This window comes from Chanodichthys erythropterus, chromosome 10 (genome assembly GCF_024489055.1).
Source record: "Chanodichthys erythropterus isolate Z2021 chromosome 10, ASM2448905v1, whole genome shotgun sequence".
NCBI lineage: Eukaryota > Metazoa > Chordata > Actinopteri > Cypriniformes > Xenocyprididae > Chanodichthys > Chanodichthys erythropterus.
In genome coordinates this window covers 24027812-24052370 of record NC_090230.1, presented here as the reverse complement: position 1 = coordinate 24052370, position 24559 = coordinate 24027812, and the positions used below count along the sequence as shown (strand labels likewise).

Here is a 24559-nt window from a genome sequence, read left to right as displayed (position 1 = left end):
ACTTACGAATATGAATCACATTAAGTTTATTAGTTTATGTAAAAACTATATTATCCAAATGGATGGAAAATTTGAATGTAATTCAATTACATAAAACTTAAATTTAGACTGAATTTTTTTTTTTTTTTTTTTTGACTATAGCTCTTAATTTTCATGACTGCAGTAGTATTAGGAAATATTATAGACCTATAATTCATTGTATAATAGACCTAAAATTGTTTAAAACATTTTTAAAGATGAGCAAATAGCCTAATCTTTTATTATCCTCACAGCACGTCAGTTATGCTGTGATGCATTAATTTTTGCCGAGCAAATTTATTATAATATTAATTTAATAATAAAAGTAGCCTAATATAACAGTAATAATAATAGACTAGAAGAATGTAACAGGCCTACATTAATTGGAAATACCAAATCCTCTTAATATTGCCAATATTTGATGCTCTTGACAATATCTCTGCTATCATCGATACATGATCATCGTCTGTTGACCGTTATTGTGCATGCCCTGTGTGCCCGTCCGCTACGCCACTGTATTTCATACCATTTCGTAGTTTTTACTTAGTTTGCATGCTTTTTTCTTTGTGACACTTTGTGACAGTATGTGCGTGTACTGTACTCACACCGCTGAATTTTTGTAAATTTTGTTATACAAGCTGTACACTCACTACTTTACAGTGTAGCAAAGTGTCATTTCTTCAGTGTTGTCACATGAAAAGATGTAATAAAATATTTACAAAAATGTGAGGGGTGTACTCACTTCTGTGAGATACTGTATATGTGACACATTAAGTTCTCATTAAAACTATCATAATGTTCACACCTGTTGATTCTTCAACTGATCTTCCATATGTGTCTGGATTTCATGTCATAAACCAGAACAGATAGTAGCCACACCCACCAGAGCAGAGAAGACCAATCGGATCACAGCTTCAGTAAAAACCACAACAATGCACATGGACTTCTGAAAAAAAAAAAAAACAGAAAAAAAGTGATAAAATATATTTATATTAAGCTATAGTTATTTTCAACTAATCGACATTAGTATCTTTCAGGAACTCCAAACTGCACAAATACAGTTACTGTCAATGTATATGATAAAAACTATCCAAAAAAAAAAAATGTGGGGGATTTACAGTATTTGTGAGCTACACGGTGGAAATCACCAGCAGCTCTAATTTTATGTAAAAATTAAATGCTATTATTGGCTCTGCTGTACCTGCACATGTGTGACAGAGTTGAGTGATGTCCAGATGTTGAGTCTGAAAAGATTAGAATAAATCATACTGTGTAGAGAAGAGTTTTTATTATGTTTATTGTGATTTAATTTTTTTTTTTTTTTTTTTTTTTTTTTTTGGCACTGATATGCCAATATGAAAATAATTAAACAAAAAATAAACATTTAAAATGTTAAAACAAGTCTTTAAAAATGTGGACTTCTGTTTTTTTAATTTCATGTTTGAAAAATCTAATCAACTTCAGGGCTATAAACTATAAAACAGTGGCAAAAAATGACTGGCAAAACAAAAAGACAAAAGCCATGTTTTAAATTGTTTTATAGAAATAGATTTTTAATGAAAGTTTCTTGTTCTGTTGCTGTCGCTCGTCATTTCACTTTTGTCTTCCTTTTTTCTTTACAGTGTGAGCAATAGTGCAAACTGTCCTTTGCGCCATCTGGTGGTGATTTCGAGAATTATTATCGATGTTATTTTTAGCATTTTACATACTTTTGTTTATAATCTAAGAAAACAGATATAAAATACTAATATTAAATTCACAATTGACAGATTGAAACTCTTGCTCATATTTCTGATCATCTGTAGTTCATAACATCCACTGTGTTCAGTTGTGATGTTTGTGATGGCTTTCCTGTAGTTCAGTGGTTAGAGCATTGCACTAACAATGCCAAGGTCATGGGTTCGATCCCAGGGATTGCACATACTCAGATACAAATGTATAGTATAATGCAATGTAAGTCGCTTTGGATAAAAGCGTCTGCCAAATGCATAATAATGGTCAGAGATTCAGTTTGATTGTCCAGTTTCAGTCTGTCTCTGAATCTCCCATCAGGACCATCATCATATACAGTGATTCTGTCCTCCAGTACACTGATTTTAACTATTAAAGTGTTATTAGTTCCAAACCTCCACAGAATCAGATCTTCACCCATTATTTCAGTAAGATCAGAGTCTAGAGTGACTGAATCTCCCTCCATCACTGACACTGAATCACCAAACACACCTGGAGAACAGAGAGTTTGTAGCTAAATTTATGTTGATATCAATAAATGGTAACTCTTTCAAAGTGAAAGGAACAACAAAAAAACAATAGCATTCATTAAGACTCACTGTGAAGTCAATAATAGGTGGTTATTAAAATGATCACAAGTTTGCATCTTTTGTTATTTCTTATGCTGTCTTTCTTTTTGTAGCAGTGCCTCTGTATGTGTGTGTGTGTGTGTGTGTGTGTGTGTGTGTGTGTGTGTGTGTGTGTGTGTGTGTGTGTGTGTGTGTGTGTGTGTGTGTACACACCAGAAGTGTCATGGAAAAAAATACATCTTCATTCATAATGCTTATATGTAAAATATGAGTCCATGTGTGATGTGTGATGCAGAATCCTGTACCTGTGACTAAAGGACTGTTTCTCAAACTTCAGTGTCTGTGAAGCAGTTTTTTGTGAAAAGGAAGTAAGATCATACAGAGGATCTTTTCATCGACTGAGAAACCAAAGACTGTTAGTGAGTTTTTGAAATGAGCGCATGCGTAAGAACAACCCCTCTCCTTCACAGCTCATTTCAAGGTAACGCCTCCCAAAACTCCTGCACGAGTGTTGGAACACGAGTGTTTATCACCGGCATTCGCTGTGTCGTGTTAGTGGATTCATTATGTCGGACTCACCGCAGATAACTCAGTTGTTACTCCTGTCTCGTGACAAAAACATTATTTGAAAAATATCTGCTTTTATGCGTTATGCACATGCGGCGCCTGTGGAGTGTGGAAAGTTACTGGAGCGCATGTCTCTCACAAGGAACGTCAAGCCAGAGAGCCAATCATTTATGTGATTAACACGTAAACGATTGGCTGGTGTTTTTAAGGCCCTACCTCGTGCACAGATGATGTATATTAATATTATTACTTTCAGTGCACCTAATAAATAGTCTTTTATCAGTTAGTAAAGACAGTTTCAAGTAATATTGCAAAAATGTATAAAAAAAAAAAAACATCCTCTGTAACAGAAGAGGAAATAAAGACACTCTTTACCCAATAACACACACAGAGTTTCCACTCATCAGGTCAAACAACATTTCAGTGTAAATAAATGAGACCACAGAAGTTTCACTTTGACAGCTGCTGGTGCAAAGCTGTCACTGGGGCAGTACCCATATAAAAGTGAAAAGGGACATCTTTGTACCTTATTTACTCCTAAATAGCACATACCTTTTAGTTTTTGTAAGGGTACTGCCCCAGTGACAACTTTGTACCCTTTTTTCTGAGAGTGAATCACATTCATTCTCTGAGTTAGAAAAAAACACACATGGTGGTTTTCTATGAGTCTGTTTTAATATAATGTGTGTATTTTTTTTTTTAATATAATGTTTGGATGATTTTTTTACCATGTTATTAGTTCTAGTTTGACAGATTCCTGTTTGCACATCAGTTGTGAACACGCTTTGAAGCTTTCTATAGCAAATGCATTAGGGAATGCGTGCACTGAAAACATGCAGTCTGAATGCAATTTGTTTGGGTCCGTATGCACAGATGTAAATGCATCATCACCCACATTCACAGGAGGTTACTCCATGAACTGCATCCTAATTCATTACAGTAGTGTAAGTTTGTGCAGGGCTCATGTTATGGAGTCCCAAACGTAGGATCGGGAGGAGCCTAAACATTCATTCCTGTCGATCATCATTTTGAGTGCATATAAGCAGCAGTTACTGAGCCATCAAGAGATATCCAGCTGCAGAACCGCAGCTCCAGCAGTTTCAGAACAGCACCTGCAGAGAGTGGCAGAGCTTATACAGTGTTGCACTATCTATACATGTAACTTTTGTCTTCACATTAAAAAAAAAAATCATGTTAACAGATAATTTGTTGTCTACTTTCACTGTATAGAATATTGTTTCCTGTGGTCAGTTCAATTAGTTTTCTGATCAGTAAAATGGGCTTTGCAATGAACTTACTATGCTTTGTATGTGTTATTTATGAATATAAATTATGAGCATCATACGTTTTTTTGTTTTTGTCAAAGTAGAAGTATTATTAATATTTTTATTATTAATCATGTCATTTTTAGGGACGATAGTAGGGTCATTACTAGAGGGTTGGCATTGGATATGATCCATGTTGATGTTTTATTAAAAATGTTTCATTTGAAGTCACCATTATGGTGATCGGTGCTTTAGTTTGTGCTTCTCGTGTTAATTTTCTCTGTCTGCTGTGGGTGTTTATAAAGCACTATGGCAGCTAAGAGAACATTTGATCAAGTCATCATCATGATCGGCCTGATTCACTGATCTTAAATAGTGTAATTTGTGATTATGGCTGATCATTTTTTATGAGGAATCTTAAAAACATTCACAAAACATATAAACTTGATGACACTTAAATGTTTTTTCTACAATATAAACTGCACACACCAGATGTTCATATTGTTATTTATTAGAAATCAGGGGCCGTATTCACAAAACATCTTAAGGCTAAAAGTAGCTCCTAACTTGCCGATTTAGGAGAAACTCTTAAAAATAATGGGCGTGTCAGTCCTAATTTTAGGACTCCTAAATTTTTGCTCTAAGAGTATTTCACAAAGCATTTTAGCGCTAAAACTAGCTCCTAAATCTGTGAAACATTAGGAGTAGTCAAGAGGACTCCTAAGTCACTAAGAGCAAATCACAAACAGTCCTAATCCACCTAAAGACACTGAACACCACTGAGGCAATAGTGACAGAGCCTTAGGTGCTGAACCTTTTCTTCATAAATGCAAAACATTTTGATTTATAGATTTGAATCTATGATGAGACGCCAAAAAAAAAACTTTAACAAATAAATAAAGATTGTCTGATTACCTGTGCCAGTGGTTTTCATTAGTTCACACTTACAAATGATCGAATAGAGTAAAAAAAAAAAAAAAAACACACACACACACACACACACATATATATATATATATATATATATATTAACTGTATATACTAGTTTAATTAGTGAAACTTAGCCTATATTTTAAAACCTTTATGGCAACAATATGGCAACATTTTATTTTGAATAGGGCAACATTTGTATTTTAAAACCTTTATTTTAATATGGAAACATGACACCTCATTCTACAATATTTCTGTGATTAAATCGCTGACTCCTCCCCCATCAGCCAATCACTGTGTGTTTACTCCATAGCAACGAGGTCAACCCCGCCCTTACTCTTAGCTTAAGACATCAGTCTATTCCTTAGTAAAAGTTTGTCTCAGCAGGTTTGTGAATAGCTTTTAAGAGAAAACTCTTAGCTAAGAACTTTTACTGCTATTTAGGAGAACTCTTAGTGGTAAGATAAAATGTTTTGTGAATACGGCCCCTGGAGCCATATTCACAAAACATTTTAAGGCTAAAAGTAGCTCCTAAATTGCCGATTTAGGAGAAACTGGACAATTAACTGTATATACTAGTTTAATTAGTGACACTTAGCCTACATTTTATGGCAAAAATATCTCAACATTTTATTTTGACTGTGGGAACATTTTTATTAAAAAAATATTTATTTGAATAGGGCAGTATTTTTTTTTTAAAACCTTTATTTTAATATGGAAACATGACACCTCATTCTACAATATTTCTATGATTAAATCACTGACTCCTCCCCATCAGCCAATCACTGTGTGTTTACTCCATAGCAACGAGGTCAACCCCGCCCTTACTCTTAGCTTAAGACATCAGTCTATTCCTTAGTAAAAGTTTGTCTCAGCAGGTTTGTGAATAGCTTTTAAGAGAAAACTCTTAGCTAAGAACTTTTACTGCTATTTAGGAGAACTCTTAGTGGTAAGATAAAATGTTTTGTGAATACGGCCCCTGGAGCCATATTCACAAAACATTTTAAGGCTAAAAGTAGCTCCTAAATTGCCGATTTAGGAGAAACTGGACAATTAACTGTATATACTAGTTTAATTAGTGACACTTAGCCTACATTTTATGGCAAAAATATCTCAACATTTTATTTTGACTGTGGGAACATTTTTATTAAAAAAATATTTATTTGAATAGGGCAGTATTTTTTTTTTAAAACCTTTATTTTAATATGGAAACATGACACCTCATTCTACAATATTTCTATGATTAAATCACTGACTCCTCCCCATCAGCCAATCACTGTGTGTTTACTCCATAGCAACGAGGTCAACCCCGCCCTTACTCTTAGATTAAGACTTCAGTCTGTTCCTTAGTAAAAGTTTGTCTCAGCAGCTTTGTGAATAGCTTTTAAGAGAAAACTCTTAGCTAAGAACTTTTACTGCTATTTTGGAGAACTCTTAGTGGTAAGATAAAATGTTTTGTGAATACAGCCCCTGGACAGTAACCTTATTATCTTGTTTTGATCGTAGAACTGCACCAGGTAGTTGCTTCCAACTAACTTTATAAAAACGTAACTATTTTATGAATCAGCACTTTTGCATGATGTATGATGTCCAGAGGTGGACATTCCAGGGGTCAGAAAGTAAAAGTCCTGCCATATTTTTATTCCACCCACTGAAGCATTAATGAGATAATTAAGTGATAAATTGAGTGATGATTGAGCATTATTGAAGACACCTGATGATAACAAGCAGAATCACCAAAGGAGAAAATCACAATTTTTAAGTTACCATCATCGAGGTCAGGGTTTGTTTTAGTTGAGCTCTTGACCCTTGACTTTTTAATATTAGATTTTGATTGGGCAGTTTTAACTGCATTAAAACTAACCAGACAAGCAAAATTAAAAGATGATCAGGTGTTGGTTATGTTTTTACATAATCATTATTTGATCTGAATTACTGAACTCATTTAGAGCTCAATCTCTGAGTTAGATTTACATTATTGATTACAGCAGCACTGTGATTCTGCATAAGATCTGCTTTTACAATATAGAATTTTTTTTTTTTTTTTTTTTTTTTAAAGTTGTCCTTATCACAAAAAAAAAAAGAAAAATACATTTAGGCACACACAGACATCAAGAATCAGCCTGTGAATCTCAACAACGGTGACAAGCAACATATTCTGATCAACAGATCAACTCTGAACATTAGAAAACAAGCTACTAAAAAGTCACAGAAAAACAGCAAAATTTTAATAGTGAGAATAAATGAAATTACTAAGACAATTTAGCTCATAATTTATTCATACAGCAATGCATGATGGGAGCGATGGATGAATTTTGATTGGTGGCTCCCAGAATGCACTGCAACATGCTTTATGATGGCCACCACTGTTGAGATTCACAGGATGATTCTTGATGTTTGTGTGTTTAAATAAAACTCTTAAAAAAAATTTAAAAAAAATAAAAATATAAATCTGTATTGTAAAAGCTGATCTTGTGTAGTGATGGGAAGTTCGGATCATTTTACTGACTCTGACTTTTGAGTATGATATTGATAACTGATAAATGGCGCCATCTGGTGGATTTTTGAAGGACAGCAGCATCACAACACTGAGCAGAGCCTGACCTCTGAGGACATTATAGTTGCCCTAGAATACCAATACATGAAGTTTTGTCCTGCTTTAATTTTTTGAATGTTTTTAAGTCATTATGCAGAAATTATTCAGAAAGGATCATGTAGACTCACACAGACATCAAAGTTTTTGCTTTAACTATCAACCAAAAACGTATGTATTTTAATATAATATTAGCAAAATGCACAAGAGTTACAGAAGGCATCAGTGTTTTTTCATGCCGAATGAAACATGGTCAGTGTGTGATTCACTGAATGACACTTGAGCAGCTCAGTTCAGAGTCAAAGTGAGTCTGATCTATTTACTTCTGAACAGAGATGCGGTGTGATCTGATGCCTGGACTAATAGTTTCATCAACAGTAATGTGTGGAAAAAAATATAAAAACAACAAAAAATACACATACATTTTCTGAAGAAAATATGAATGGTGTGTGCAACTACCCTACACTGCCTCAGGTAAAAAAAGCTCACCCCAATGTCTCTTCCATCCAAATGGAAGTCTATAGAAATTGTTGCTAAGGTGCTCTAAATGGTTGCTAGGGTGTGGTTTGACAGCTTCACAATAATCCTGAGAGACTGATTGGTTGGCTGAGTAAAATGAGGCCATCCTCATGTCTCTACAATAGCAGTTTACCATAGCAGGAAAAAGACGTGTGCACACTTCCTGTTTCATGGGCAGCTCCTTCACCATACTGTGTCTACGGGCAATTTTGGGCAGCTCTTAAACCCAGAGGTACAATTATACCCCATTGTGAGGTATGTAGAGCTTGCCAGCCTCTTTAAATGTGATATCCCACATTTCTACGAAATCCTGGCTCTGAGCTATGACCGTCAAAGTTCATCCCCATGTTAAGTCAATGCAATTTTTTGCTTTATTTTTTGCCAGCTGGGAAAACATTGTATTCCTGCATGATTTGATGCAGCTCATTCATGGGTCTACAACACAAACACTATTTATGCAAGAGAACAATATGATGCTTTGCTTCACAAACACCACTAACTAGAGTCAGTTTTATAATCAACAACGATACAGAACTTAAATAGTACAACATGTAAAATAAACAACACTGTCTGACACTAAGAACAGTATAAGACTTGAAATGAGAATGAAGAACATTTATAACTAACACATGCAAGAGTAGCTTGTAGCTTGTGGTGGTCAGATCCGGTGGTGAAGGATTCACAAGCAACACTACATTAATATCACAGTTCACACTGTCAGTGCTCAATCTGTCTCTCACAGTGAGTGTTCATATTTCAAACACTGTTATCTGAAGATGGTTCATCTGTTTATTTGGTGCTACATGTGGCATATGGCTGGTAAGTTTATTTCTTTTAAGACATTAAATCTTGCTTTAGTTTTAAAGCAATTGGCTACTTTTTAATCAGCCAAAGGATTTGCGTTCTCTGTTATTCCTAAATTGAAGATGCAAATTAAGCTGAAAATAAAATGAAATAAATTAAATGTTAAATGTGACAAGATGATTGACAGGCCAGTTTACGGTGACAGGATGTGTGTGACTATGTGACGGAGCATCCGTTAAAAGTTTAATGATGTGATCATTTGTCCCAAAGCTTGACTACTCTTCTGATACACACTAAAGTATGTAGTTTTTCTTCACAAAGAGTACATACTTTTAGGTTGTAGTATAAGTATAGGTGAACTGGGACGCAGCACATCTGTTGTATCCTTCATTGCCTGTGAAACAAAGGATGATTTTGGAGGAGGAGGACAGTCTTCATCATGCCACAGTGACACAATCGGCCTCGAGTCTGAATTAGGACGCAGCTATATAGTGCACCTTTAATGAAGCTGACTACACAGGGCACACTCAGTGATGCCAACTAAACAGTTTTGTTGCTAGACGAGCAACTATTCAGGCTACTCCAGCAATTTATTTAATAAAATTTATTTAGCGAGTTTTAGCAACATTTGAAAAGTTGCTAACTCAAATGATAAAATTCACACAATTTCCCTATAAATGACACAAAAAAGACTCTCTGTCACACACTCACAACTCTGTCACTATTTTTTATAGTATGAATGTACAGTACTCTGGGCATACTTAATCCCGCATGTTGTCATTGTCATGTGACTTACAGTGTCAGTTTAGCAACTTTTAGCAACAAATCGACCTGCTTCAATGTTCTTCAATTTATGTCTAAAGATTACAAAGTACAGTTGATGTCAGGATTTATAAACAAAAGAAATTTTGTAAAAAATTTAGAAACCTTAATTTGTAAAAAAGTGTTTCTGTTTGTTCTCCAGGTGTGTTTGGTGATTCAGTGTCAGTGATGGAGGGAGATTCTGTCACTTTATACACTGATCGTACTGAAATATATGAAAATGACTACATACTGTGGAAACATGGAGCTGAGAAGTCTCCGATAGCTCAAATCAATAGAGCTGCTGGAATCTTCTCCACATCTGATGTTCTTGATGGGAGATTCAGAGACAGACTGAAGCTGGACGATCAAACTGGATCTCTGACCATCACAAACACCAGAACTGAACATGCTGGAGATTATAAACTAGAGATAAGGGGAGTGAAACTGACAACAAAAACATTCAGTGTTTCTGTCTATGGTGAGTAGAGATCATTTGTCTCCTTCAAATATTCTTATTTTATTTTTCATATAAAATGTTATAATTTGAGGTCACTGTGATCACACTTAAACACATCGAATGTAACATTGTTAATTAGATTTATCCAGATTTGTTTATTCCCTGATGTTTTTCAGCTCGTCTGTCTGTTCCTGTCATCATCAGTAACTCTTCACAATGTTCATCATCATCATCATGTTCATTGGTGTGTTCAGCTGTGAATGTGGGTCATGTGACTCTCTCCTGGTACAAAGGAAACAGTTTATTGTCCAGCATCAGTGTGTCTGATCTGAGCATCAGTCTCTCTCTACCTCTGGAGGTGGAATATCAGGATAAAAACACCTACAGCTGTGTGCTGAACAATCCCATCAGCAACCAGACTCAACATCTGGACATCACACACCTCTGTCACACATGTGCAGGTATGACAGCAACGATAATATTCACTGAATTTCTTCTTTGGAGCACAACATTTTGAGTTTGTGACAGCAAAAATCATCTTGTTAAAAATCTCAATTCTATTTTATCATTGTTTATTTTTTCAGAAGTCCACGCCCATTATTGTGATTCTGCTGAAGCTGTGCTCCGATTGGTCGTCACTGCTCTGATGGGCGCGGCTGCTGCGGCTGCTGCTGTTCTTCTGGTCAATGACGTCAGATCTACGAGAGGTTAACAGGAGAAAACAGAACAGATGTCATAAATATTGTGGCATATACTATAGATTTAATCAGTAAAGAAAAAAATATGTGTGGTCTAATTGTTTAGTGATGCGAAACAGTGTGCCAATGCTCCTCTGAACTAGAATCTGGTGTATTGGGGCCATCTGGTGGCCAAAACGTTGAACATTCTTAGTATTTAATTTTATTCTTTAATTGCATCCATTTTACATTTCTTTGTTAATCAATCAATGCTGTAACCGCATTCATTGATCTGCTTCAGTGAGATGAAATGAGTCTGTTAAATCTGTTAAACGGCCTATTTAGGTGTTTTTTATCCTAATAATAATCACAAATATGCTGTATATATTTAGCAAGAAGGCCCAATTGTATTTGTGCTTTAAGTACATAAACATTAACCCATGCACTTTAACAAAATGTTTTGTTGTTGTTTTGGTCTTTTCAACAACCTTCACCCGTTCTGTTAGAAAATTCTTTTACAAGCACTTAATACACAACCACAGCTGCTGATGTTCCTCATGTGTTGCTCTGGATAAAAGATCTGCTAAAGGATTAAATGTAGGTTTAGAAGATGTGAATAAATATCAGTTCAGTTCTAAATGCTGTTTGTACTTGTAGCAAATATCTGTTCAATAAGCTTATATACAGTAGAGGGAACAATAGGGAACAACCCCTTCTGTGTAATTAAAGTTGTGTTCATTAGGTCTCAGCCAGATTATGGATAACTGATAACAAAAACTATTAAGAAACATGATTATTTAAACAAAATACTTTCAAATGTGGAGTGTCACACAGGGAATTGTGGGAACATCAGTTTACAGATTTTGACTGTAAATTATACATTGATTTTGTCTTTTTTTACTTATAATAATTGTAAAATTTACAGCATTTTACTGTGAAAATTGCATAAATGTCTGGTTAGAGCTTTTACAGTTTTTCCCTGTATATAATACAGGAACTTACTGTTAACCTATTTACATTTTTTTCCCGTAGTGTTTTTACAATATTTAGGGCCCAAGCGAAAATTCGCGCAGGGCCCTCTTGTTCTTCTAAGGATTATTATTATTATTTTTTTTTTTTTTTTTTTTTTTTTTTTTTCCGTCTTCCGGGGCTTTTTGGGGGCCTTAACATGCTCAAAAACTCTTGAAAATTGGCACACACATTGGAATCCGCGGCCATTAGGACGCCGGAGAGGCTGGTACCCGGGCGTGGCAGGGGGGCTCGACAGCGCCCCCTTGAAAAAAGTCTGAAAATTTGGTCCATATATTAAACATGCTTGCACGTATTAGTATGAAACTCGGTACACATATAGACCTCATCGGGCCGAACAACTTTCGCGCTCTAAGTTAATCGCCACGCCAACAGGAAGTCAGCTATTAAGGGTTGTTTGAAAAACGCATGCTCTGGAATTTGATATACTCCTCCTAGACGATTAATCCGATCGCCTCGGTCAGCATGAAGTCAAGACACTGATGATTAAAAATTGCCAGGGGATTTTTGATATCTCGAACGGTTTGGCCGTGGCGAGGCAACGAATTTATGGCGAGAAAAGGGAAACAGGAAATGTGTTATAACTTCTGCATACATTGATTGATGTTTATGAAACTTCAGGAGTGTGTTGGTTGTAGTAGTCTGATCACATGGATGTAACTATTGTGAGTCAAAGTTATAGCGCCACCAAATGGCAGCAAGAAGTGTATCACTTTTAAAATGCTTTGAGATCACCCTCTTATTTTTACCTGATTTGCTTCAAACTTCATCAGTGTAATGTCAATACACAGCAGATGTAGACCTATGACAGGATTTTTGATATTTGAAATATTGTTGCCATGGCAACAGGTCAAACTGTAATAATATTCTTGAGTGTTTTTGAGGCTCTTAACATGCTTCAAATTGCATGAAACTCGACACACACATCAATATTGTCAACCAGTAGACATGGACAAAGCCATAGAAATGGGCGTGGTGGAGGGGCTCAGTAGCGCCACCTTTTGACAAAAGTGGGGGTTAGTTTTTCCTACAGTCACCAAACTCGGTACACATATTATTCTCATCAAGCCGGACAATTTTCTAATTTACATTCATTAGCTCCGACCAACAGGAAGTCAGCTATTTTGGTTTGAATGTTAATTTTTTGAAAAAACAGGCTATAAATTTTATACTACTACTCCTACAGGGTTTATCCAATTTACACCAAGCTTTTTTTAACTTGTTGCTAACACATTGAAGTTGTTTAATTGCAAACGGATTTTGGATATCTCAAACGGTTTGGCCGTGGCGAGGCAACGAATTTATGGCAAGAAAAGGGAAACAAAGTGTTATAACTTCTGCATACATTAATTGATTTTGATGAAACTTTGGCTTAGTCTTCGTTGTACAAGGCTGATCACATGGATTTGACTATTGTGATTCAAAGTCATAGCGCCACCAACTGGAAGCAGAAAATGTGTCACTTTCAGCATACATTGAGATCACCCTCTTATTTTTACCTGATTTGCTTCAAAATTCATCAGAATAATGTTAAAACTTGGCACATGTAATCCTTTGAAAATGGGCAGGGAGGAGGGGCTCTATAACGGCACCTTGTAGTGCAGTAAATGTGGAGTGAATTTGACATAGTCCTTTGATGTTTAACCGTTTTAAGTGCCTATTGCCCGCTGTGCACAGTTGCCCTGAAGCCACCGGGGTGGCGGTGCCACCGGGCTTGGGCCCGCCATCGCTGCTCGCAGCTATATTTTACTGTTAAAATCACATTCATTTTTTACAGTGTACCTTTTTTTCTACTGTGTAGATTGTTTTTCCTTTCAGAAGTCCACATCCACTGTTGTCATTCTGAAGCTGTGATCCGATTGGTCCTCTCTGCTCTGGTGGGTGTGGCTACTGTGGCTGTTCTGGTTTATGACATTAGATCCACAAGAGGAGGAGATGAGAAACATCTTAAAGGTGCCCTAGAACTTTTAAAAGATGTAATATAAGTCTTAGGTGTCCCCTGAATGTGTCTGTGAAGTTTCAGCTCAAAATACCCCATAGATTTTTTTAAATTAATTTTTTTAACTGCCTATTTTGGGGCATAATTAGAAATGAGCTGATTCAGGGTGTGTGGCCCTTTAACTCTGGTGCTCCACGCCCCAAGAGCTCACGCTTGCCTTAAACAACATAAAAAATGTTCAAACAGCTAATATAACCCTCAAAATGGATCTTTACAAAGTGTTCGTCATGCAGCATGTCTAGTCGCGCAAGTACAGTGTTTATTTTGATGTTTACATTGATTCTGAATGAGTTTGAGGCTGTGCTCCGTGGCTAACGGCTAATGCTACACTGTTGGATTGATTTATAAAGAATGAAGTTGTGTTTATGAATTATACAGACTGCAAGTGTTTAAAAATGAAAATAGCGACGGCTCTTGTCTCCGTGAATACAGTAAGAAACGATGGTAACTTTAACCACATTTAACAGTACATTAGCAACATGCTAACGAAACATTTAGAAAGAAAATTTACAAATATCACTAAAAATATCATGATATCATGGATCATGTCAGTTATTATTGCTCCATCTGCCATTTTTCGCTGTTGTTCTTGCTTGCTTACCTAGTCTGATGATTCAGCTGTGCACAGATCCAGACGTTAATACTGCCTGCCCTTGTCTAATGCCTTGAACATGAGCTGGCATATGCAAATATTGGGGGCGTACATATTAATGATCCCGACTGTTACGTAACAGTCGGTGTTATGTTGAGATTCACCTGTTCTTCGGAGGTCTTTTAAACAAATGAGATTTATATAAGAAGGAGGAAACAATGGAGTTTGAGACTCACTGTATGTAATTTCCATGTACTGAACTCTTGTTATTCAACTATGCTGAGGTAAATTAAATTTTTGAATCTAGGGCACCTTTAAAATCATAAATATTGTGATATATCTCAGCATTATGATCTATAAAGAGTTAAATATATGAAAAGATTTTCAAATACGGATATCAAAGAAATAAGAGGTTAAATGTTTGGATGTAAATGGATTTGTCAAGTTTATAAAAAATGCAAATGTTTTTGATTTTATGTGGAAAATTAAACCACACTGTGGAAAGAAATGACTATAAATATTATATTTATAGTAATAAATAATAATAAATATAATATTTTACCAATTAGTTTTCAGATTAGCACAATTACATTACAAATTATTTAATTGTAATTAAACAGAATGCTGTCTTTTTAATTAGGTTTAATATTTTTTCTAACATAAATTAATCTTTATTCATAAACTTTCAAATTCATATATATTTTAGAAAGGATTTATAAGGCTGGCGATGACTTCAGCACTTATATAGCGCATCACTGTGGAAAAACTATGAACAACAACTGTAAAGATATTCTTTCTGTGATTAAATATATGTGGACATTTACCACAGATAAAGCAGATGAACTCAAATAAAGACCCATTAAAAAAAAAAAAAAAAAAAAAAAGGAGAAAGAAACAGAAAATTGATGTAATACTAAAATATAAGTAATTACCTGTAAATTTGAAACAACAGGTATTTCATTGTATAATGAAAAAAAGGGAAATTCTGTTCAAAACAAAAAAAACCTGTAAAGTTACACTTGGCCCTGTAGCCAAGTTTATTTATAAAACACATATTCACAATAATAATTCAAAGTGCTTTCAAAGATGGTTTAAAAAATAACCACCACAATAAAATCAAAAAGATTAAAAATCTATTTACTAAGTTTAAAAATAAATCAAGAAGAATACATAGTATATAGTACATAGATAAAGTGCAGTACAGTGGCAGAGTGTGTTTAGAGTCTGGATTTGAATCTGTTGGATCACATCTGATCTCTTCTGGAAGCTGCTGCAGCTGCGGCTGGAGTAACAGCTAAAAACAGACTCTCTTGCTTTGAGTAAACCCTTGTGATCCCATTGGTCTGAGTGATCTGTTTATATTCAGGTGTTCTGAGGTCCAATATGCCATTGAGTGATTTATAAACTAGTAAAACTACATTAAAATTGGCTGCTGTTTTACTCTTTCTCCTGGCAGCAGTGTTGTGTAAGAGCTGCAGCTGTCTCAGGGTCTTTTTGGGAAGGCCAGTGTTGATCTGTATTGACTATATGCGAGGGCTACGCACCAAAAAGTAACTGATTATATGTAATCTAGATTTTGTACACCTTAAAAATTTTGTTTTAGAAAAAGACAAATAATAGTAATAGTAATCCTGGCATCTGTGGTTGCCAGGATAATTCTGTAAACAAATACAGTAAAAATGTAATCATATTTGCAGAACAATCTCTCACTTTTACAGTATAAATCTGTAAGAAAATTGCAATTTAATCTGGTAAATCCAACAGCGCACACTGCTGCTAAAATCTATTTTGTATCTTTAACATATTCTGACAAACACCATAATAAGGCTGGTTTTAAAAGAGAAAGCCTCATGAAGAATCATGAAGGAGGTCATCACATGTAGTGTTTCCACAAGCTGAATTATACTATAGAAGGTGAAGAGTCATTCACACAAACACAACACTTGAATAATGCAATAAACTTTCATTAAACAACAGAAAATGGACATTAAACTAGTAAGACCTTGATTAGCTGGTTCAGGTGTGTTTCATTGGGTTTGAAGCTGAACTCTGCAGGACAGTGGCCTTCAGGAGCAGGATTGGACACCCCTGATCTAATGTATTCAAAAAGTAGTTAGATGATATTACCTAAATGTGTAATGCAATAGACTACATTACTAACTACTGAAACTACACAGATAGCAAGCAATGATCGAAATAATGTTAAATCAATGTTAATGTGTAAACGTTAACCTCGTTGATACTATATCACTTTTGCACCCACAATTAATGTTGAAAAAATGTTGAAATTTCAACAACAAAAATCAACGCTAATGTCATTGAATCAATGTTACAATGTGATGTTGGTTCAACATCATGCTTGAACTCTCAGAAAATGAAACACAACTACAACTGACTTAAAGCCACACAGCCTGAAATCAACTGAAGATAAAAGAAGACAATAAATCTCAAGATCTCAGCAGAAGCTCATTTTGAGAATTAACAGAGGTTTAGATGTTGATGTTTTATTGGAAATGTTTGGTCACCATTTTGGTGATCAGTGTTTCTTTAGTTGGGCAGTTTGACTCTCGGCTTTCTGTGTGAGTTTGTGCTCTTTGTAACAGTGTTTATCAAAACACATCATTTGCTGCAAAGAAAACCAGAAACAAAATGACTGAGTGATATAGTTTTAATCATCATAAAGCAAAATCATTTACTAACTGTTCTCCTGAGCAAGAGTGTTGATTTGTTTTTAATAGGTTACATTCACCAACAATACTTTCTTGCTACAGATCAGACACTCTGAATCTTCACTTTTAAAGTGCAAAAATAATTTTAAATTTTAAAATAAAAATCTTTTGACACACAGACAAATAACCAATTTTGGTCGGGAACAAGGTTAGTAAACTACTCTGCTTAGTGAGGCAGAAAACTATACCATCAACATTGTTTCTGTTTTTCTTCTCAACAAATGGTGTGTTTTGGTAAAAACTGTTACAAAGAGCACAAACTCACACAGAAAGCTGAGAGTCAAACTGCTCAACTAAAGAAACACTGATCACCAAAATGGTGACCAAACATTTTCAATTAAACATCAACATCTAAACCTCTGTTAATTCTCAAAAAGAACTTCTTGAGAGATTTATTGTCTTCTTTTATCTTCAGTTGATTTCAGGCTGTGTGAGAATATTTTTTGTTGAAATTTCAAATTTATTTCAACATTAATTGCAGGTGCAAAAGTGATATTGATTCAATTAGGTTAACTTTGACACATTAACATTGATTTAACATTATTAAGGACTGACTCCAAAATCTTGATTTTTAGTTGTTTGACCCCTAGAGTGAAGGTATGCGTTCACTTTGAGAACTTCATCTTCGTTTCCAAATACAGTGACTTCAGTTTTGTCTTGTTTAACTGAATGAAGTTTTGGGTCATCTAACTGTTATCTTCATCAATGCACTGGTTCAGGGAGTCAATGGGTCTGTAGTTGAGATGTCGCTGTAGCTGAGTATCATCTACATATGCTCTTTTTTTTTGTCATGCAACTTCTAGGCTGTTTGTCTTGTTGTGTAAAATGTTTCTCACGCTCATAAAACAGACTTCAACTGTGATTATGTTTTTTCTGCTAGTGCGTGGAGGTGGTGTGCTCATCCGGCCTACCTGAATCCACCGGCCTGCCCACCTGAAGGTGTTTGTTGCATGGTTGCTGCGGACAGAGTATCTGCATCTTTGACAGGAGGATTTCATCATCGAGTGTTCCCATTTGCCGTTTGGGGTCTTGGCGTTCGCATTCGATTGAAGGAACTACTCTGGTTACTTAATTTTTACTCTGTTTTTACTTCATTTTTACTCTAGTGCTCATTATGTTCAGATAGTTGGTCAGATATTTATATATATATTACACTCCAAACTATGCATTTCATTCAGATTTTGTGATCGTCGGTGGTGTTTGATGTGTATACTGTATTGTTTCTTATATTTGTCCTGTTTTTGATGTACTCATGTGTATTGCTTATAAAGTGATTTGAGCTTGGGAAAACGCAATATAAATAAAATGTATCATCATTATTGTCCATATTTGACTAAAACATGAGTTAAAACAGTGGGAGCATAAACGGGTTGATCAGGAGCAGCGCAAGCACTGAGCCTTGAGGACGTACTCCATATGTCATGGATGTCCACTTAGGCTTATGGTCACCTATGGTCACAACTATGACCTGGACCATTTTTTATCATTTGTATATTGGGATCCTCAAATCCCTCACATCACATCCGTCTTTCTCCTTCTGTAAGAAAACAATGAATCACAAGGTAAAGAGAGAGAAATCACATCTGTCATCAAGTTAATAAAATTCTGTTTAAAAGTGTTGTTTCTCATTTAGGTGACTTTGCTATAAATTCTATTCAGTCAGAAGGCAAATAAATGTACTGTACAGTTAATATACAAATACAATCTCAGTTTTTCTGTCTTCTCGTGTAATCCCAGACTAACTGGATGATGCTGAGATCAGATCTGCGTGTGCACCATACTATCTGCTTTACAGCTAAACATATAAATGACTCTTAAAAATGTCTCTTTTTGTGAAGGTTGTAACATGACCAAGACATTTGCATCATACTGTATTTTTCGAATGAAAAATTAGACAAAGACACAATATTAGTGCTGTATCGTACCTTATTCAGACTTTCAACAGATGCTCAAGTTTGCTTTTCTCCGCTTCTGCTGTAAAGAAAAAAAATCACAAACACACTTAAACACTAATTTTGCATAATAAATGTGTTGGTTTCCTCTTACTACAGTATCTGTAGGTGATACTTACCATGTTTAGACCTCCTGCGGAGACAGTAAATCACACCAGCGGTTACAGATACACACACCAACACAACAACAGCAACAGCTATTCCGACCATAAGACCTGAAGGCAGACCTGGACAGATGAAGACAGACAGACAGTAGTGTGAGTGAATCTGATTGTAATCCAGTCATGTGAAAAAGAAAGAACACCCTCTTTGAATTCTATGGTTTTACATATCAGCACATAATAAAAAAATCATCTGGTGTTTAGCAGGTCTTAAAATCGATGGACAGATGACATGACATTAGAAAAGGACGGGACAAGTATGGCATGTTTGGAAGGGTTGCCGGGAGAAAGCCTTTTCTCTCTTAAAAGAACATGTTTACAAAGCTGCATCTGAATAAACCACAGGACGTCTGAAACAATGTCCTTTAGACAGACGAGACCAAAGTGGAGATGTTTGGCCATAATGCACTGAAAACCAAAAACAGCACATTTTTACGTGACTGTAAATAAAAAAGGAAGGGAGGAGAAAACATACTTCTGTCACACTCTTGATCCTTCCCCATCTTGTACCATTCTTCATCAGTTTTGTCAGGAACAGAAGCTGGAAAATACAAGAGAATAACAGTAAAGAAATAAAGTTTGCTATGGGCAGTCAGAAAAAGAGCCTTTTAAGACCAATTATAGTATTTTTAATATCATCTTAATGTTGAATTATTCACAAGAAATATATACTGAAAAGGACTGAACAGTGTCAGTCTAATCTTGGCAACCCAGAAATAATTTGTTCTAAAGCAGGTTTTATACAAGGAAGGAATATAAACTGGTCTGTAGACATTCAAAAAATCTCTGACTTCAAAAATACTTCAGGGTAAACAACACTGACTCACCGCTGACGGAGAGACTGAATGTTTTAATTGTGTCGCCAATGTTGCTCATTTTTCTGGTGATCTTTGTGCTGTCACACTTGCTGTTTCGGTTCAAGCTGTGGCTGGTTCCTGAGCTCTTGCTTTGGATGAAATTTGCTTCAAAACGTCCAGCGTGTTCAGGTCTGGTGTTTGTGATGGTCAGAGATCCGGTCTCGTAGTCCACATTCAGTCTGCCGCTGAATCTCCCGCCTTCACCATCATATAAACAGCTCTTACTGGCCTCTCCATTGATCAGAGCAATGAGTGTGTCATTAAAATACCACAGCATCTTGTCACGTTGTTGTTTGGTGACACCAGTGTTCAGAGTGACTGAATCTCCCTCCGTCACCGATACCAAGCTTATTCCAGATGTGTCACCGACCACACCTGGAGACAAAGATGAACAATAATCACTTGTGTGAGTGTGTGCATTTGACAAGAAATTCAACAACACAGCAGTGTGTTAGAAAGCCAGAGAAAGCCAATAACAAAATATCTTCATTCCTAAAGATCTCTGTGGTGGAGAAATATTTGTTTTACAGCCTCATTTTCCATGTAAATATAATACTTCAGAGACTCAGAGTATATACTGAACTATTACGATATTATTACTGAAGGTGAGGTAAACGGAGTCAATGCATAACAGGACCATTTTGACCAGTCGTGATTATAGGTGAATGTTGGACTTGTTCTCCCTGCTGAAGAACATCTTAAGCCAGCCTAAGCTTGTTTGCTGGTTTTATAGTGTGTATATAGTTTACAGAAGTTCTTATGGAGAATCAACAGAGGTTTAGATGTTGATGTCTTTTTGAAAATGTTTAGTTTGAGGTCATGGAGATCAGTTGCTTCTTTATCAGCAATTGCAGGTGTTTTCAGAAAACATTTCTGCATTTATAAAACATATCAAACATGTCTGATTTAATAACAGACAAATGTCTCCATCAAAACCACTTAAACAATAGTTTTTTCTGTAGTTGTTTGAAAGAATGTTTCGGGAACATCATACAGTACCAATCTTTAAAGCGGAACTGATTTGCGAAGCTCCCCCTACAGGTTCCTTCAGTGAATCACACTGTCGTAAATTTTCCAAGCGCAGCTCTGGACTACAACGCTCACCAGCGCAGTAGTTTTGCAAATACAGTACAAGAAATCTCGATGGAGGTGGGTAATTTTCAAAATTGTCTTATAAAGTGAGATCGCTATGTGTATACTGAATTACCGCAAAGCATTTTGTCACTCTCGCGTGAACGTGAACATGAGGCGAGATTGTGTCGGGTCGGCACAGCTCAACTTGCAAGTGCTGTTTTATGGTGTAGACGTGATCAGAGGGGGTTAGTGCTCGCCTCAAACACACCACTACAAGTCAATTAACCATCGTAAGGACTTAGAAAACTATTTATGAAGGTAAAAAAAGTTACTTAGTTCTGCTTTAAATAACAATCTACAGTCACTAATGTTCTTCTGGACATTTTTCTGTTCTTGGAATGTTGAATTTTAAATCAAAATTAAGTTGAAAGAACGTTTAAGGAACATTATACCTTATAAAAAACGTTCCTTTAACGTCAAAATCAATGGAAATTTTTTATGTTCCCAGAACCAACACTGAATATTTGGAGAATGTTCTTAAAACAAAATTCTGTTAGCTGGCTGTAGACCAACTACACTAAATCACGTGAAGAACATTTATTTGTGGTGTTATGTAAACAGGTTCTTATGTAGGATTATAAGTATGCCGAGCATTTGAAAGATGCTAATGGATCGGTTCTCAGAAAATCACGTGATCAACATCAACCATTTTCGTTTTCTGCGTATGGAAACTTGTTTCGTAACTCTGATATATCACCGATGACACATCTGAACAGAGGTCAGAGGAGGAATATACAGGAACAGGTCACCCTTTAGAAAAATGTGCGTCTATAAATATCACAGTTTAATCTGTTCAATCACTTGCGAATGGAAGCTTAATTTCTGCCAATGAATATTGAAAATAATAAATGTAATCTCAAAATTGTCTTTTCTTGCGTGATATAACTCGCAGCTGAGTTATAAAGTAAGAGTTCATCGAGTAACTTCATGCTGTGAATGTGTGTGATGATGCATTTAGGCTACACCTGTGCATTCAGCAAAGACCAAAGCAGCTTAGGCACAGCACATCTACATTTTCAATTCATGCATTTTCTACACGAATGCATTTACAATAATCATCAATGCATATGTTGAAACTACAAAGTCAAATGACTTACCATCAACGAGAAAGACAAACAGAGTGAGCACAATATATCTTCCCATTTTTTGTTTTTTATTTTTTATTTTTGTAAATCGTTGTTGAGCTGATCAATCAATTGACTCAAGTCTTGAATATTGTTGCCTTTGTATTCAGAAAGCAAAAGTTTCTGAAGCTATTTTAGAAATAAGCTACAGAGTAGCCTGTTTACATGATGGTGACGGTTGCGTTGTTACAGACAGCATGAAAACGATAGCAACGAGGTTTGCTTTTATTTCTGTACTCACATAGGCGGGGCAGATCATATCGGATCATGTCACAATCAGGCTAAGGAACATATCTACAATACACTTTTGGCCAGTCATGATTTTAAGAGAATATGTTGGACTATTTGTCGAATTCGTTACCCCTGCTGAAAAACATCTTAAACAATGATGATTTAGCTCATCAGTGTACATGGTAGAGGAAATGAAACTTTGTGAAGCTCTGGAGGTTGTATTGGAAACAGCGCCATCTGCTGACTGTAACAGCCATAAATCATAAATAAGTTCCTTGTTCAGGCTTGTATCGTTTCTGTGGAAATTACGTAATGGATGCCAGCCAAGTTTCGTTTTCTGACCAATAGCTTGCCACTTTTAAGTTTTCAAACAGTATGTTGTTTAATTAATCTACATATACATAATATACATAAACATAAAATCCATAATATATATATACATAAACTATAAAGTAGAAAAAAATATTGATCACTTAAACAACAAACTGCTTTGAAAACTTTCAAAGTAGTCTACACTCCACACAATTCAACCAACCAAATTTAAATCCCTGAAAAAACAGATCTGCTCAAACTCCTTCAAACCCAGCAAACAAACTTTGGTGGTTTAAGATATTTTTCATGCATTCCAGGATTTATGGCTGTTCCCAGTTCATCCTCAGAGCAAGGTTTCATTTCCACCATGATGTAGAGGAGCGCCGGGCACAACCTACCGCTTTTTGACTTTCTCAGTTTGTGTAAATGTAGCCTACTTTAGGTTCAGATAATTTCTTTTGTTCCACATTAATTTCACACATGTCTGGTACAAAAATATGGCTTTGTTTCATTAATACAGTGTGTATTTTTTTCTTTATTTTCCCCGAAAGCAGGGTAGTGAAATGAGAACACGAGACAAATGGACGAGCAGAGGTGTATAGTCCAGGGGTCAGAAAGTCCTGCCATATTTTTCATTCCACCCACTGATGCAGTGTTAAAGTTAATGAGATAAATAAGTGATTAATTGAGTGATGATTGAGCATTAATCACCAAAGTAGAAAATCACAATTTTTAAGTTACCATCATTGAGATGAGTGTTTGTTCTAGTTGGGTTCTTGACACTTGACCTTACAGTATTAGACCTTGTTTGAGCTGTTAACTGAGTAGTAACAGACAGACAAGCAAAGAAAAAAGATGATCAGGTGTTGGTTATCAGGTGTGAATATTACTCAGACATCAAGAATCATCCTGTGAATCTCAACAGTGGTGGCCATCATAAAGCATGTTGCAGTGCATTCTGGGAGCCACCAATCAAAATTCATCCACAGCTCCCATCATGCATTGCTGCATGAATAAATTATGAGCTGAATTGTTTTAGTAATTTCCTTTATTCTCACTATTTTATTTTTTTTCTGTGACTTTTTAGTAGCTTCTTTTCTCTTTAGTTGATCTGTTGATCAGAATATGTTGCTTGTCACCGTCGTTGAGATTCACACGCTGATACTTGATGTCCGTATGTGCAGTTGAATAACAAAAGTTGAATAAGGTCCCCTGCAAACAAGCCTGGCCCTTTAGGAAGCCTCCAGAAAGCTTTAGTGTTGTTTTATTGAAAATCATAAAGTTTGAAATCATCAATAAAAAAGTGGGCCAGTAATGGGCTATTGCAGGCTTGTTTGCAGGGTTGCTTGCTTTGGTGATTCCCATTTTCTTTTACATCATATGGACAGCCATGCACGTGTGCAGCATTTACCTGGGGAAGTAACACACCAGGATCACTGCAGGATGCTCTTGGCAATGTTCTGCTGGGAAACATTGGGTCCGGTCATTCATGTGGACATAAATTC

At 35.8% G+C, this 24559-nt stretch overlaps 2 protein-coding genes and 1 pseudogene across 5 annotated transcripts in view; 2 read left to right on the top strand and 1 right to left on the bottom strand.

Moving 5' to 3' along the window:
* LOC137027993 (CD48 antigen-like) overlaps positions 1–14486 on the top strand; it is a 55837-nt gene extending 41351 nt beyond the window's left edge. Inside the window, exon 5 of the mRNA XM_067396666.1 lies at positions 13785–14486. Within this exon, the coding sequence (XP_067252767.1) occupies positions 13785–13948 (164 nt within the window). The 3' untranslated portion in view covers positions 13949–14486. The remainder of the gene's footprint in view (positions 1–13784) is intronic.
* On the top strand, positions 9671–10990 carry LOC137029355 (CD48 antigen-like; annotated as a pseudogene).
* Positions 10825–22822, bottom strand: LOC137027995 (uncharacterized). 4 transcript variants are annotated; one of them, XR_010896135.1, is made up of 9 exons: positions 22485–22822; positions 20224–20628; positions 19872–19937; positions 19355–19462; positions 19209–19254; positions 18195–18820; positions 16557–16647; positions 13746–13927; positions 10825–10955 (listed from the first exon to the last, which is right to left on the bottom strand). XR_010896135.1 is itself a non-coding variant. In XM_067396668.1 (6 exons), the coding sequence occupies exons 1-5, from the start codon at positions 22528–22530 to the stop codon at positions 19214–19216; spliced, it is 669 nt and encodes a 222-aa protein (XP_067252769.1). In that variant the 5' UTR covers positions 22531–22817; the 3' UTR covers positions 17142–18820; positions 19209–19213. The 4 variants fall into 4 exon arrangements, 1 of the variants encoding a protein (XP_067252769.1); XR_010896133.1 differs by having other exon boundaries at positions 19209–19257; positions 22485–22817; XR_010896134.1 differs by having other exon boundaries at positions 13746–13864; positions 19209–19257; positions 22485–22817.
* Between the last annotated feature and the right edge of the window lie 1737 nt (positions 22823–24559).